Genomic DNA, 17291 nt, shown 5'->3' on the forward strand with positions numbered 1-17291 from the left:
AATGCCATCCATAGTTTGCCTGAAGTCAATGAATTAATTTAAATCATCGTAATCCCTTTCAAATCATTTGCTTGTTGAATAGGTTCATTTTAAATACAAAACCAGTTAACCATTACTCTCAAAACATATAGACAGAAAAACATAGGAGCGGAAGTAGGCCATTCAGCCCATCCAGTATGTTCTGCCATTTAATATGGTCACGCCAGTTCTGTTTGTTCTTTGAATTCCATATTCTGATTTACCCTGAAAATCTTTGATTCCCTTGCCGAATCCATCTATCTCTGCCTTAAAAATATTCAGCGACCCCACTTAGAACATAAGTATATAAGAACTAGAAGCAGAAGTAGGCCATCTGGCCCCTTGAACCTGCTCCGCCATTCAATAAGATTATGGCTGATCTTTATGTGGACTCAGCTCCACTTAGCCGCCCGCTCACCATAACCCTTAATTTCTTTACTGTTCAAAAATTTATCTGTCCTTACCTTAAAAACATTCAATGAGGGAGCCTCAACTGCTTCACTGGGCAGGGAATTCCACAGATTCTCAACCCTTTGGGTGACGAAGTTCCTCCTCAACTTAGTCCTAAATCTGCTTCCCCTTATTTTGAGGCCATGCCCTCTGGTTCTAGTTTCACCCGTCAGTGGAAACAACTTTCCTGCTTCTATCTAATCTATTCCCTTCATAATTTTACATGTTTTTATAAGATCCCCCTTCATTGTTCTGAATTTTCCAATGAGTATGATCCCAATTTATTCCGTCTTTTCTCAACTCCAGAATCAATCTACTGAATCTCCTCTGCACCCCCTCCAGTGCCACTATATCCTCTCTCAAGTAAGGACACTAAATCTTTACACAGTACTCCAGGTGTGGCCTCACCAGCATCTTATACACCTGCAACATAACCTCGCTGTTTTTAAACTCCGTCCCTCTAGCAATGAAGGACAAAATTCCACTTGCCTTCTTAATTACTTGCTGCACCTCCAAACCAACTTTTTGTGATTCATGCATAGGGTCCTCTGCACAGCAGCATACTGCAATTTTTTACCATTTAAATAGTAATCCATTTTACTGTTATTCCTATCAAAATCGATGACCTCGCATTCACTTCCGCCACCTCCTGAGGCAGAGAGTTCCAAAGTTGGACAACCCCCCCATTTTAAATCTATGCTCTCTGAAATGATTTTAAAGAGTCATCATTAAAGAAGTGATGCCAAATAGAGATCATTTTCAAAAATAATAGGGTCATGAATTGATGTATACTGTCTAGTTTAATATTGTTATTTAACAGAAGGCTGTTGTTGGTATGCAGACAATGTGGTGGCACATTGTGGTGAGATGCAAGTCAGTGCGCTTCCCGTTGACAAATGTCTGAGCTGGAGAAAACACTGGGCTGGGACGAGGCTCCTTGGTGAGGACGGGAACACGGAATGTTTCCCACTGCGGAGGCCAGAGGGGAAAACAAGCCACATCTTCCAACCCATGGGGGTTTTGCATTGTGTTCCATGGTGGGGCAGGCCTGGACGGTGCATAGTTCACCGTCCTATCTGGGCGCCATATTGAAAAGGTGCCCAAACTCACTGCCTCGCTATTGAAGAAAGCAAGTGGACGACCAGAAAACGAAGCTAGATCTCTGGGAGCGCTCTGACGCTGGAAGGTAGACTTCCCCTTGCATGGATACCGAAACTGGAAGGTCCACCTGAGAATGCACACCCTTCCCCAACTGAATGCTCCCCCTCCCCTGCACCCCATCTGCTGCAGTGTTCTATAGTTCAGGTTGCCTCCAGCCTCCACCCTGAACTTCAAAAGCAGCCCCAGAGATTGTTCAGGTGAGTCTGCACGCCGTGTTGTTCGAGATGTGCTTCACACCGGCGTGTTTTTGGCCCACTGATCAAGACATTTCAGACAATGAGGGGAAAGATGAGGGAGTGAATGCTCTGAGCTTGTCTCTAACCTCCCAGTGTTTGGCTACAAAATGTTGCTGATAAGAATATGGGATGGATTATTTTCCAACTCTGGTGCAGAACTAAAGCGAAAGTTTAACAAAAAAAAGTAAAAGAAATGATTAATACGCAAGTTAAAAATAGAACATACTTTAATTACTCAGTAAAATCCTGACCTGAAAAGATAGGTGAATGTTTCAGGGAGGAATGTCCTGGAACAAGCTTTTTATGTGAAACATCCAACTATCTTTCCAGGGGCTGCTGGCTATTTCCAGACTCGCCTGTTATTGTTGCAGATTTTTGTCTCTGCAAGATATAAATTGAGGAAGTGATATATTTTAAAGCAATGTATATTTGTTTTTACAGGGAACAACACCTCACAATGCAAACATCACATATGCAAGAATCAGTCAGATTCCCATACCAAGAATAGATGAGAAGGGATTCACCATACCAACGCAAAGTTCAACAAAAATGGTATTTAGCTTTGCAGTAACGTGTGACATAAATGACATTTATTTGCCTAAATTACAAGTGATATAGGATGAAATGTATATGTAAGCAACAAAGTTTTGTTTCCTGTGTCAATACGATTGGTCAGAATGAAGCTGGAGAAACTTAGCTCTCTTTCCTGAAATTAGTAAGAGTGAAGGGGCAGCGACACGGTGGCACAGTGGTTAGCACAGCTGCCTCACAGAGCCACAGACCTGGGTTCAATTCTGGTCTCGGGTGAATGGGTGGAGTTTGCACGTTGTCTGCATGGGTTTCCTCCCATGCTTGTGCAGGTTAAATGGATTGGCCGTGCTAAATTGCCTCTTAGTGTCCCAAGTTGTGGGGAAACACGTGGGGTTAGGGTGGATCTGGGTGAGATACTGAGTCAGTGCAGACTTGATGGGCTGAATGATGCCCTTCTGCAGGGCAGGGATTCTATGAATGCTGAACAATAAAGCTCCTTTTGAAGATCAGTCATACTTTGCTAAAAAAAAGGTTTGACCCAGAAACTGACGTTAATGTGAATCCATAGCTAATTCTTAAACAGCTTTGCATTGCATTTGTGGATAGGCTGGTAAAGGATTGGACATTAAAGTAGTTAAATCAAGGAGGTGTTCAGTCGTACCCAGTGTTTTATTCCAGTCACTGGCAGCCATCCTTGTGAACAGAAGACAGAGAAATTGTAGTTAATCAGTTCGATAGGATTGTCTGTGCAATCAAACAAGAAACTCCCGATCTATCAGTTTGGTAATTAAATATAAAATCTAAACTCCTACAGATTTTAATTCAGAGACAGCTGGAATATCAGTCAACATGCAGGGCGATTTAAAAAATGTTTAGTTAGCCGTATACATCCACCCTTTTACTGCTTCTGATAGTATGGTCCACGTGTGAGACCAAATAATTCACTGTGCCTGTGGAGTTATCAGCTGAAGGGATTTTGTTTTGTCAGCTCAGTTGATCCACCATTGTCAATTTGAACACATCGAAGGAACTATGACCACACATTTAAATCTTACTTCACTAGCCGGGTAGCAAGTCTAATTTTACAATACAGAAGAAAAAGAGAATGTTATGATTAAGTGTTTTATTTTATAGATTAATAATGTCATTATTATTTGGCTCCTTGCCATTTATGTTTTATTTCAAGACACCAAACAGTACATAGGGACATCGAGCAGTACAGCACAGGGACAGATTCTTTGGCCCATGATGTTGTGCTGAACATGAGGTCAAATTAAACTAATCCCTGCTGCCTGCCCTTGGTCTATATCACTCCATTCACTGCATGTGTATGTGCTTATCTAAAAGTCCCTTAAACACCCTTATCGTATCTGTCTGCACCACCACCACCTCTGGCTGCATGCACCAGCCACCTGCCACTCTCTAGGTAAAAACCTTGCCCCTCATATCTCCTTTGAATTTTCCCCCTCTCACCTGAAGTTGTAAGTTGATACTGACAGACCGTTAAGGACGCTGTTTAGATACATGTAAATGAGCAGGTTGTCTTTGATGACTTGACCTCTGTAATTCCATGTAGTTAGATCACCACCTGGTGGTCAGCGATCACAGCAGTTTACGAGCAGATCCACAGAGTGAAGCATCAGCTGGGATTTTATGCCCCGACGCACCCCACCTCACCCCCGGCCCCTGCCCCTTCCCCACCACCCACCCCCCACCCCCGCCGCTATGCTAGAATTTCCAGCAGTGGAGGCAGCTCGCATCACCCATAGGATCTTCCAGTCCTGCTGAAGTCTGCCATGTTTAGTCCGGCTTGCCCACCTGGCTGCTGAGGAATCCATTGTGGGAGCTGGGGAGGTCAGCGGGACTGGAAGATCCTGCTGGCAGAAAGGGCTGGAAAATCCAGCCCTTTAAAAATAGGAGTAGGAGATCCAGCCGGCTCCACCATTTAACCTGAGCATTGATACGAAACTGAACTGGACGAGCCATATAAACACAGTGGCTCCAGTAGCAAGTTAGAAACTAGGAATTCTGCAGTGAGTAACTAGCCTCATGTTCACCATCCACGAGGCACAAGTCAGGAGTGTGATGGAACACTCTCCCCTTGCCTGGATGAGTGTAACTCCAATGATACGCAAGAAACTCAACACCATAAAGGACAAAGCTGCCCGTTTGATTGCTACTCCTTCCACAAACATTCACACTCTCCATCACTGACACACAGAGGCAGCAGTGTGTACCATCTACAAGAATCACTGCAGGAGCTCACCAAGGTTCCTTGGGCAGCACCTTCCAAACCCACAACTCCCATCTAAAATGACAAGGGCAACAAATACATGGGAACACCACCATTTGCAAGTTCCCCTCCCAGTCACTCACCATATCGACTTGGAAATATAGCACTGTTACTTCATGATCACTAGGTCAAAATCCTGGAACTCACTCCCTACCAGCACTGTGGGCGTACCTACGCCACACGGACTGCAGCGATTCAAGAAGGCAGCTCACCACCACCTTCTGAAGGGCAGTCATGGATGGGAGATAAATATTGATCCAGCCAGCAACACCCTCATCTGTGAATGATTAGAAAAAAGGCTATGAAAGGTTAAATGGTAAACTGCTCTTGATCAATGTTATATTTATATGTGATGGAACTAAGTGAAATCTGATACTTTAATACGTTATTAAATATGCTGATGTGTTTAATTTTAGATTAGATTAGGAGCATCATATTCCGGCATCCATACAGACATGGTACAGATGGAGGAAAGAAATGTTTTCTGTGGTCCTTACAATATAAAAGTCATCAAACAAAAGTATGTAATAAACTATATCAATGTAAACATTTCTTCTCAGTTATGATTCTTTTGATAATTTTGGTCCCATCAGTCGCAACAAAAAATAAAAGACGGAATCCTTTGTGCATCATTAAAGTTAAAGAATGATTTCTAAGTTTATATTTAAGTGTTCAGGCTCTAAATATTTAAAGTTTATTTATTAGTGTCTCAAATAGGCTTACATTAACACTGCAATGAAGTTACTGTGAAAATCTCCTAGTCACCATACTCCAGCATCTGTTTGGGGATATTCAGGGAGAACTTAGCATGGCCAATGCACTTAACCAGCACATCTTTCAGAATGTGGGAGAAAACTGGAGCACCTGGAGGAAATCCACGCAGACACAGGGAGAACATGTGAACTCCACACGGACAGTGACCCAAGCCAGGAATTGAACGCAGACCCCTGGCGCTGTGACGCAGCAATGCTGACCACTGTGCCACTGTGCTGCCCACTGTTTATACGAGAGGAGATGATTCCAATCCTATATCCAGCCCAGGATTGAACTTTGCTGGAATGGCAGAAGTCCAGTTACTAGGCTGAAGGTGGGAGCAATGCCACATCAGCCACTGGCAGGACCTGTGGGGGCACATTCCTGCCAGGTCAATTCTTTGGAAGGTAACTGATCCCCAAGATTTGCCAGACCAATCAGAGGGCTGACAGCTCAGCAGTGCCACCAATGGCAACAGCCATTGCAGTTGGTGTGGCAAGGACTCCCCAATGGCAGGGTGCCTTCAGAGAAGGTTAGGGGTTGCTGAGGCTCTACAGGCAGGCCCTGATGTAGGAAGTGGGGTATGCAGCATACCTGTGGTGCTATTGCTGTGGGGGGTGGCCATTGCCCTGAGGGTGGGAACTTTCTGTGTGCTGTGGAACATCCAGAAAGAAGATCCCTGTCCCAGTCCCCGCAAATGTTGGGAGGCTGCCAGATTTTACTTGACCATTTCCCTACACTATAGCAAGGCTCGCTCACCGAGAGGGCAAAATGGTCAGCCGAGGTGAGAAGTGGCCCTTAGTTGGTTGTTAAGTGGCTCAATTAGCCTCCTGGCTGGCAGCGAATTGGCCAACTTTCCTGCCATTGGCAAAAAGGTCCAATGGACTAGAAAGTTCCAACCTTATTCCTTAATCAATCATTTGGATCATTGTGCCTTTTGGAAGTCTTTTTAATCTTGTTTGAATCACTTCCATTGAATCAATTTGGCCCATTGAACCTCCACTGACAACAATCCCACTCAGGCCCTATCCCCGTAATCCCATGTATTTACCCTGCTAATCCTCTGACACAAAGGGGCAATTGAACGTGGCCAATCCACCTAACCTGCACATCTTTAGAATGTGGGATGAAACTGGAGCACCCTGAGGAAACCCGCACAAACACGGGGAGAACATGCAAACTCCACACAGACAGCAACCCGAGGCTGGAATTGAACCTGGGTCCCTGGCGCTGTGAGGCAGCAGTGCTAACCACTGTGCCACCTTTCCTCTGTCCTTTAGTCTCTTCTTCCTTATGCTTCACTTTTCCCCAATTAGAGATGTGGATACCTACTGGGCGTCAGTGGCGTGGCCACTCGCCTTAAGCGATGCAGTTGCCTGCCTTCTAATCAAAGGACGACACAGGACCAAGACTTAAGAAAGGAATGTCAATGGGCCAGTTTAACTCCTGGGGATGGTAGTTGGGTCATTTGAGGCAGGAGACTCTCACGGTAGAGCAAGATAAGAGGAGATGATAACAAACTGTGAGAGTTGATGTACCTTCCTTGTCTTCTGTTACTCAGCACAGACGCTACCAGGGTCATCCACTACAGCGGTGGACATCTGATAGCTGTGGGCTCATCAGACAGAAAAATCAAATTTCTGGATTCTGATCGTTCCAAAGACATCACTCTAACGTTAAACGGACACGCCGGACGCATCAAGTCGCTGGTTCTCTGCGAGGAAAGTGGTTTTTTACTCAGTGGCAGTTACGACCTCAGCATCAGGTGGGAGTGGGGATATTTTCCTTTCAGATCTTTTAGTAATCGCGTTGCTCTCAAGAACAAAGTATTACATCGCACAAAACAATCTACTTCTCTTTAAAAACAATTTTAGACGGTGGGATCTGACGACTGGGTTATGCATGAACATCTACCGCGGTCACATGGGAATTATTAACTGTCTGGACCGGTATGAGGACATATTTGCATCAGCAGGAATGGATTGTCAGGTCAAAGGTGAGAAAAACTATGGGTGTAATTTGAACACGTCCCTTAAGGTGCGAATCTGGTGCAATCTCCGGTTACCATCCCACCCAATGGCACACTCTAGACATGAGTGAGAACAAAAGTTGGACAGGGTTTTAAAACCAGCTTTGCCACACAATCTCACCAGTCTCCTGACCCACAGCTTTGAGTAAGATTGCTCCTTACAGATGTACCTTACAAAAAAAAGACAAGCCATTCATCCCCGAGTTTTAACAAAGAATTCCTCCCAGTGCATTAACTTTGATGCTCACCAGGTTCATTCCTGGAATGAGAGGGCTTTCCATGAGGAGAGATTTAGTTGGCTGGGACTCTATGCTCTGGAGTCCAGAAGAATGAGAGGTGACCTGTTTGAAACATGTAAGATTCTGGGAGGGTTTGAATCCAGATGGGGTGCAGGAGCCTGTGTCCTCCTCTGATGAAGAGGATGGAGAGGAGGAGCCTAAGGAAACAGGACATCATTTGATGCCTGTGCCAGGGGTCAGATCTCTTCCCACCATGTGGTGATCAGAACCACCCCCCCCAACCTCCAACCACACGTGGTTAACAGGAGGTCACTGTCCCATTTGTAGTCCAGCACCCAGTCTCGCTGACTGTGAACCCTGATGTTAAGAACATAAGAAATAGGAGCAGGAGTAGACCATCTAGCCCTTCGAGCTAGCCCTTTTAAAATGTTCCTTTTAAAAGTTTTCACAGAGGGTGAAGAATAATTAAATTGTTCCCGGGAATGGAGACACGGCCATAGGAAGTTGGGTTTGTATTCCTTGGAGTTCAGAAGAATCACAGGTGAGGAATGAGGCTGGGCATGACAGTAAAATTCCAGCCTATCAGTAGCTGGAAAAGGTTGCATCAAAGTGTAGTAAACTTAAGAACAGGAGACAGATGACCAGGTGGAGGAGGGGGAAGGAGCTTTTTTTTTAACATTGAGTCAAAGATGCATGGGATATAAAAAAGGGATTAAGATGGAGGAACCTAAAGTTGTTGAACTCAATGTTGAGTCCTGAAGACTAATGAGTCTAACCAGCAGACTAGATGCTGCTCCTTCAGGATTACTCTGGAGCATTGCAACATGCTGAGGATGGATAGGTGGGCATAAGAGTAAGGTGCTGACTTCAAATGGCAAGCAACAGGGAGGTTGGAGTCATGGGCACTGAGTGAAGGTGTCCCACAATGCGGTCACCCAGACTGCATTTAGTCTCCCCAGTGTAGAGGAGCACCAAATATAGTAAACCAAATTGAAGGAGATGCAAGTGAATCACTGCTTAACTTAAAAAAAGGAGCAGTTAGGGCCTTGAGTGGTGAGGAGGGAGGAGGTAAAGGGGCAAGTGTGGCACCTTCTGCAATTGCCAAGGGAGGTGTCATGGGAAAGGGATGGGGAGTTGGGTGCAATGGAGGAGTGGACCAGGATCACACAGAAGGAACAGACCCTGTGGAATGCTGACAGGCCATCTATCTCTTGTTAAGTTTACTACACTTTTGTTGCAATCCCTTCCAGCTATAGTATAACTTCTAACAAGGTTTCTCTTTCTCTCAGTTCAGACAAAGAGCCAAAGGGACTATCAAGAAGTTCATACTCCAATAGGCCAATCTCAATGGCCTGATTGAAGTCGTTACAGGGGCTTAAAACATTAACTCTGTTTTTCTCCCTACAGATGCTGCCAGACCTGCTGAGTTTTTCCAGCATCTTCTGTTTGGTTCAGTTTCCAGCACCAACAGTATTTTATTTATTTGAGATATAATGAGATTTGTTCTGAGATTACAAAATGTGACATTTGTACCCCACATTCTTTCTGATGCTAACAAGAATTGTATCACCAATTAAGTTGAATAGAATAAACTTTGATGATGGCATCAGGTTGGATTTTAACCTGGTGTTGTGAGATTTCTTACTGTGCAAGTGATGTACGCAGTGCACATCTGCACAGAAGTAATTTTCACCTGAACCTTTATCTCTGACCAGAATTATTTGGCCATATGATTCATGGAAACATTTATTATAGACTATAGGACTGTAAGAACTAGTAACAGGAGTAGGCCAATCAACCCTTTGAAACCGCCCTGCCATTTAATAAGATCATGGCTTATCTAACACTCACTAAGTCCACTTTCCTGCCTCATCTCCAAAACCTTTAATTCCCCGACTGATTAAAAACCTATCGATCTCAGCCTTGAAAACGTCCAAGGACTCAGTCTCCACAGCTTCCTGGGGTAAAGAATTCCAAAACTCCTGGGGTAAAGAATTCCAAAGATTCACCAGAGAAGAAATTCTTCCTCAAATCTGTCTTAAATGAGCACCCCCTTGTTCTGCGACTACGCCCACTGGTCCCACGCTCTCCCATAAGCGGGAACAGTCTCCCAAAATTGACCTCGTCTGACCCCCTAATAATCTTTTATGTTCCAATCATATCACCTCTCATCCTTCTGAGGCTCGCATGACAGAATTCTCCTTTGGCGTCAGGCGGGATTTTACAAGCCTTACCCAAACAAGGTGGTAAAATCCTGGGCCACAGTCTCTAACAGATTTTTCCCTCCTTCTGATTAAGAGCCAAACAGTCTCGGAACATGAAACCTGTTTGTCTCGCCCCACGGATGCTGCCAGACCTGCTTGAGATTTTCCAGCGTTCTCTATTTCTCTGCAGCACGCTGCCACCCCCTTTAGCTAGAAAAGCTAATTGAATTTCAGCATGATTCATGCTAGGGCACTCTGCAGGGCACAGAGTTTCATTTTGAAACTCCTGCTGAAAAAAATCAGCGGGATTTACTCCCATTTTTACACAAATTCAGCACTTAGAATTTTTTGGGGGAGAATTGCGCCCATCCCTGCCTGTTTTGGAGTAGTGCATTTTCTGATGAAATCTTGTTTGTCAAGCTTTGCTGGAAGTTGTAAAACATTTGCTCATTGATAATTAATGAACGTTGAGTCTCTTTTTGTTTTGCCATTAGTGTGGAACATTTACAAAGGAAAATGTATTTGCAGCTTCAGACATGAAAAGCCCATTCAGTCTGTGGTTCTCAGTGGAAATTACGTGGTGAGTGGATGTGAAAAAGGACTGGTTCAGGTCTGGAGCATCGAGCCTCCTTTATTAGTCAAGGTATTCAGAGCCGAATGATGTTACTAAATATACTAATCACTAATCCTTACATCCTTTTCTTCTTCAGTGTCCTGTCCTTCCCAGTGAGAAAGCAGAGTGCTGCTGGAACACGAGGGGAGCGGGATTAATGCATGGAACTGGAGAAGTTTCAGAAATGACATCAACTTAATCTCACCCTGATCTCATAGTTTCAGAGAATCCCTAGAGTGCAGAAGGAGGCCATTCAGCCCATCGAGCCTGCACCAACAACAATCTCAGCCAGGCCCCATCCCCATAACCCAACATATTTACTCTGCTAATCGCCATGACAGTAAGGGGCATTAACATGGCTAGTCCACTTAATGCACATCTTTGGAGTGTGGGAGGAAACCCAAGCAGACATGGGGAGAATGTGCAAACTCCACACAGGCATTCACCTGAGGCCAGAATTGAACCCGGGTCCCTGGTGTTGTGAGGCAGCAGTGCTAACCACTGTGCCACCGTACTGCCTATAAATCTGCCTTAACCAAGGAATAACAGGGATCAACTATCAAATATGGACATCCCAACCTAACTAATCATCCTCAAGGACAATATATTGCAAACTTTCACCCTAAATAAGTGCTCCGTCAGATCTCTGCTTTGCTTAACTTCCCTGCCCATGAATAGCCTCATGTCAATGCTGTAGTGCTGCTTACATATACATAACCCCATAAGAGCTTCAAGGTGTGCATCCAGAGATAACAGGTAAAGTTTTAAAGTTTATTTATTTATTAGTTTCAAAAGCAGGCTTACATTAACATTGCAATGAAGTTACTGTGAAATTCCCCTAGTCGCCGTACTCTGACACCTGGTCACGTACAATGAGGGAGAATTTAGCATGGCCAATGCACCTAACCAGCATGTCTTTCAGACTGTGGGAGGAAACTGGAGCACCCGGAGGAAACCCATGCAGCCACGGGGAGAATGAGCAAACTCCACACAGACAGTGGCCCAAGCCGGGAATCGCACCTGGTTCCACTGTGCCACCATGCCACTGAACAGAGCATTCACAGCAGACTTTCTGGCAAGCCGGTTGTTACACTGACATTGGTACATCATAGAATCCACTTGTCATTGGTTAATGAGGCTCCTCTCTGCTTCAGGAAGGACCTCGGCTACTCAGAGAACAGCCCAAACAAAATGTTGGCAGTACAGGTGGTACGTTTACTACCTCCATTTTAACACCAGGTTCTGCTGGTTGAAGGGAGTTAAAATCTCCCCTACTGTATTGGAAAGGGGATCAGTTGCAAGAGGTCATCGATCTGAACATTGGGCTGGATTTTGTAACAGTCGCTGAAGTCCTGCCTCTGGAGCAAAAGCAGGGGGTGACCCTGCCTCAGCAAATGGCAAGACCCAGGAAGCCATATTTCCAATGAATTGGCCACCATTGAGGTTGCTGTACCATTGAGCCTGCCCCCGCAGGAGCTGCTGGCTCAATCAGAGGATCAGGAGCTCAAAGCCTCAGTAGCGCCATCACAAGTGATGGGCATTGCAAAGCTTACAGTTACAGGGTGAGGACGCATCATGTGGCTGGTGGTGCCCCCTCCTCCATCCTGCACCCCTCCTCTCGACTTGGGTAAAAAAGCCCAAGGAGGGGGCAAGAGGCCCTTAATTGGCCACGTTAGTAGCTTGTGGGCTCCTGGTATCCGGCATGTCTGCCAGATTTCTTGCCTGATGCCAGATCCCCCAGGCTTCCAACTTGTCGGCAAGGGGCTGGTTCAATTCTGTCCACTTTCTGTCTCCACAGTTTCTGCCTGACCTGCTTAGCATTTCCTGTTTTTAATAGTAGATGACAGCTTCCATATTCCTTTAGGTTTGAACTTATAAAATCCTCCAATAGCCACAACACAATTCAAAATAAAAGAGTAAAAATGATGATCTTGAATCATAGAATCATACAACTGCCATTGTGCAGAAGGAGGCCATTTAGCTCATCACAGTGGCATGGTGGTTAGCACCACTGCCTCACAGTGCCGGGGATCGGAGTTCGATTCCCGGCTTGGGTCACTGTCTGTACGGAGTCTGCGCATTCTCCCTGTGTCTGCATGGGGTTTCCCCGGGAGCTCCGGTTTCCTCCCATGAAAGATATGCAGGTTAGGTGAATTGGCCACGCTAAATCCTCCCTCAGCGTATCCAAACAGGTGCCAGTGTCTGCCGACTAAGGAATTTTCACAGTAACTTCATTGCAACGTTAATGTAAACCAACTTGTGACACGAATAAATAAACTTTACAAAATAAAATCTTTAGAGTGTGGGAGGAAAACGGAGCACCCAGAAGAAAGCCACGCAGACACGGGGAGAATGTGCAAACCCCACGCTGCCAGTGATCTGAGGCTGGGATTGAACCTGGGACGCTGGCGCTGTGAAGTAGCAGTGCTTGCCACTGTGCCGCCCACAGTGGCACAGTAATAGAGAAATAGAGTCAATGTTGTGACGGGATGGAGCTGGGATGTAGAATTTCTGCTATCTTCACTGTGTCATGTCTGTTTTGATTTGCTGTTGTGCCGCTTTGGCAGAGTTCATGTGGTTAAACTGTTTTCTTTCAGCTGATGAATTTCCTGCTTTAATCATTCAGGCTCTGACTGGTCACCTAGCCTCAGTCACAAGTCTGGCTGCTGACCAATGGCATTTGATTAGTGGAAGCAAAGATAAAAATGCTAAGGCCTGGAGCATGATTGGAAAATTTAGTGAATGTTTAATGACTTTCGGGCATCCACAGTAAGTAACTGGATAGGAAACAAGACATCAGTAATGTATAATTATTCCAAACTCGAATGTTAAAAATGACCTTCCTCAAAAAAGATGAAAAACAACCTTGCCAATTTTTTCCCCATGTCAAATACATTAGGTTTAGTTTCTATTTTTATGACTCTTCAAACTTCTACACTCAGAACCCAGTGTCACCTTACCAGATTCCATTTATTTACAAATTTAATGCCACTCCTAAGAGTATGTCTGGTACAAAGTCAGAATCCAGAATGTCAGTACCCCCGGCACTCCCCATTATATACAGAATCATAGATTCTACAGGGCAGAAAGAGGCCATTTGGCCCATTGAGCTTGCTCCGATCACAATCCCATCCAGGTTCCATTCCCGTAACCCCTCCTGGTCCCCCTCACACTCAGGGCCAATTTATCATGGCAAATCAACTGAACCCACACATCTTTGGACTGTGGGAGGAAAGCCACGCGGACACAGGGAGAACATACAAATTCCACACAGGCAGTGATCCAAGGCCGGAATCGAACCCAGGTCCCTGGCGCTGTGAGGCAACAGTGCTGCCACCGTGCCATAGGTAAGATTCCCTGATTGGACAGGCAAGCATTATCTCAATCAGGGAGCTCATAGTCCAAGAGGTCAACCTCGTGGGCCTCATTGAGGTCATTATGAACACAACATGACAATTTTTCCAACTTTAAGTGTTTTTTGGTTTTTTTCTTCAATTTCTTCTCGAGTTAAAGTGTTTAATGGACACATGGGTTTCAGAGCAAGCATTTCCTATAATTTGAACAAACTTGATTGTGTATGCATTATTTTTAATTCATTTGTGGGATATGGGCGTCGCTGGCTGGTCAGCATTTATTGCCCATCCTTAGTTGCCTTGGAGGGCAATTGAAAGTTAACCACATCGGTGTGGCTCTGAAGTCACATATAGACCAGACCAGGTAGGGTGGGCAGATTTCCTTCCCTAAAGTGGCATTAGTGAACCAGATGTGTTTTCCCGAAAATCAACAATAGTTTCATGGTTGCCAGTAGATTCTTATTCCAGTTTTTTTTTATTGAATTCGAATTTCATCACCTGCACGGGTTTCAGAGCAAGTGTTTCCTATAACTTGAACAAACCTGATTGTGAATGCACTATTTTTTATTAATTCATGGGATATGGGTGTCGCTGGCTGGTCAGCATTTATTGCCCATCCTTAGTTGCCTTGGAGGGTTTTGAACCCAGGTCCCCAGAACATTCTAATTAATAGTCTTGTGATAATAGAATCATAGAATCTCTACAGTACAGAAGGAGGCCATTCGGCCCTTCGAACCTGCGTGGACAACAACCCCACCCAGGCCCTATCCAGTAACCCTATGTATTTACCCAGCTAATCCCCTGACACTAAGGGGCAATTTCGAATGAGCAATCAGCCAAACCTGCACATGTTTGGATAGGCCATTGCCTCCCCTTCTTAGGCCTTAACACATTTGGTTCCCTACAAATCTGGAAATGGGGTGATTCTTTAAAAGGAAAACTAGGGCCAGAATTTTACCAGCACGCCTGGGGGCGGGCAAGGCTCAGAGAACGGCATTCTGTGTTGGCATTGGGCGAGATCGTACGAAACATGGGCGGACATGCTGGTAAAATTCTGCCCTAGGTGTTCTTGTTGAACAGGCATGAATCCTGCTCAGAGCTGTTTAAATGTGATTTTTTATGCAACAGTCTGAATTGCGTTTGTGAACGAAATATTTACACACTTGCCTGAAAACCCTACTCCATGGAATCATATGGGATAGAAACAAGTTCCTGAAACAATATTGGATTTATTCTGAATTCTGGCGATCAATCAAATAAAAAGCCTTGTTTTTAATTTGTTACTTGCGGCAATTGTTCAGTGTTCAGTAACACCGCTCCCAAGGTTCCACCCTTTGTCCGTGCTAGATGAGTTACTCTCAGACCGGGCAATAGAACCAACAATAAAAATGATCTTAATATCTTTGGATTAGAACATTGAGAAACAAGACTCAACCAGATTTCTTCCTTCTGGTCACCAAAATGTGATTGCTGGTTGAGGACTGGTTGAGACTGAGCGGTGACATATTCCTTGAGGGAAAAGTACCTTCCAAACTCTCCATTCAAACTCTTGCATAGCAAAAAAAAATTTAAAAGAGTCATAGAGGTCCATACAGAAAAAGACCTTTGGCCCATCAACTCTGTGCAGGGAAAAGACAAACCACCCAACAATTCTAACACCATTTTCCAGCTCTCGGTCCATAGCCTTGGATGCCTTGGCATCGCTCAGTGCACATCTAAATACTTCTTGAATGTTATGAGGGTCTCTGTGTCCACCAGCCTTTCAGGCAGTGAGAAAGTTCTTCCTCACATCCCTTCTAAATCTCTTATCCCTTACCTTAAATCTATGCCCCCTGGTCATTGATCCTTCCACCAAGGGGAAAGGTTTCTCCCTTCTTACTCTATCTATATTCCTCACAATCTTATACATCTTAATCATACCCCCTCCTCAGTCTCCTCTGCTCTAAGGAAAACAACTCCATTTTGCCCAATCTCTCTTCATAACTAAAACTCTCCAGCCCAGGCAACATCCGGGTAAACCTCCAGTCCTATCACCTCTCTCCGACAATGTGGATTCCAGCACTGCACACAATACTCTATCTGTGGCCAAACCAACATTTCATATCATTAACCAAGAAGCCCATGGATCCCATTGCAGCCTAAATTAGAACAAAGAGGATCACGTCTTGGAGTGGAGTTGAAGAAATAAATTAGAAAGATCCAATAACATTTAAGATCTTTCTCTCTGACTATTTTTCACGTCACACTAATTGGTTTAGGAGGTCTTGTGGTGCAGTGGGTGTTGCCCTGCCTCTGAGTCAGAAGCTCTGGTTTGATTCCCACTGTAAAAAGTCTGACAACACCAGGTTTTAGTCCAACCTATTTATTTGATAATATTCTCACAAGCTTTCGAGGGGTTACCCTCTTCGTCAGGTGAATGGAGAGTTCTGAACTCTCCATTCACCTGACGAAGAGGGTAACCCCTCGAAAGCTTGTGAGAATATAAGAACATAAGAACATAAGAACATAAGAAATAGGAGCAGGAGTAGGCCATCCAGCCCTTCGAGCCTGCCCCGCCATTCAATAAGATCATGGCTGATCTGTCGCTGCTCAGTTCCACTTTCCCGCCCTCTCCCCATAACCCTTAATCCCCTCTCCTATCAAAAACCCATCAACCCGCGTCTTAAAAATATTTAGCGAGGCAGCCTCCACCACTTCAACGGGCAGAGAATTCCAGAGATTCACCACCCTTTGAGTGAAGAAGTTCCTCCTCAACTCCGTTCTAAACCGCCCCCCTTTTATCTTGAGGCTGTGCCCCCTAGTCCTATTGTCTTTTTTGAGCGGGAAGAGTCTTTCCACCTCTATCCTATCCATCCCATTCATCATCTTATACGTCTCAATGAGATCTCCTCTCATTCTTCTAAACTCTAACGAGTACAAGCCCAGTTTATTCAGCCTCTCCTCATAGCTCAACCCCCTCAACTCCGGTATCAGCCTAGTAAACCTCCTCTGCACTCCCTCCAAGGCCAAAATATCTTTGCGCAGGTGCGGCGCCCAAAAATGCACACAGTACTCCAGTTGCGGCCTCACCAATGCCCTATACAGCTGCAGCAAGACCTCCCTACTTTTATATTCAATCCCCTTCGCTATGAAGGCCAGCATCCCATTCGCCTTCCTGACCACCTGCTGCACCTGCAAGCTGGGTTTTTGCGACTCGTGCACAAGGACCCCGAGGTCCCTCTGCACCGTCGCCTGCTGCAGTTTTTCGCCTCGTAAGTAATAGTCCTTCCTACCATTTTTCCTACCAAAGTGGACCACCTCACACTTGCCAACATTAAATTCCATTTGCCATTTCCTGGCCCATTCGCCCAGCCTATCTAGATCCTTCTGCAGACTCTCCACACCCTCCGCACAATTTGCCGTTCCCCCAAT

The 17291-nt window shown here is 45.0% G+C and overlaps 1 protein-coding gene across 1 annotated transcript in view; it reads left to right on the top strand.

Moving 5' to 3' along the window:
• The window catches only part of fbxw10 (F-box and WD repeat domain containing 10), a 65255-nt gene that overhangs the window by 31157 nt on the left and 16807 nt on the right, over positions 1–17291 (top strand). Inside the window, exons 5-10 of the mRNA XM_080209019.1 lie at positions 2307–2417; positions 5106–5209; positions 7004–7207; positions 7317–7438; positions 10409–10557; positions 13154–13296. Of these exons, the coding sequence (XP_080065145.1) occupies positions 2307–2417; positions 5106–5209; positions 7004–7207; positions 7317–7438; positions 10409–10557; positions 13154–13296 (833 nt within the window). The remainder of the gene's footprint in view (positions 1–2306; positions 2418–5105; positions 5210–7003; positions 7208–7316; positions 7439–10408; positions 10558–13153; positions 13297–17291) is intronic.

Source organism: Carcharhinus amblyrhynchos, chromosome 21 (assembly GCF_965287045.1).
Source record: "Carcharhinus amblyrhynchos chromosome 21, sCarAmb.v2.hapA, whole genome shotgun sequence".
Classification (NCBI taxonomy): Eukaryota; Metazoa; Chordata; class Chondrichthyes; order Carcharhiniformes; family Carcharhinidae; genus Carcharhinus; species Carcharhinus amblyrhynchos.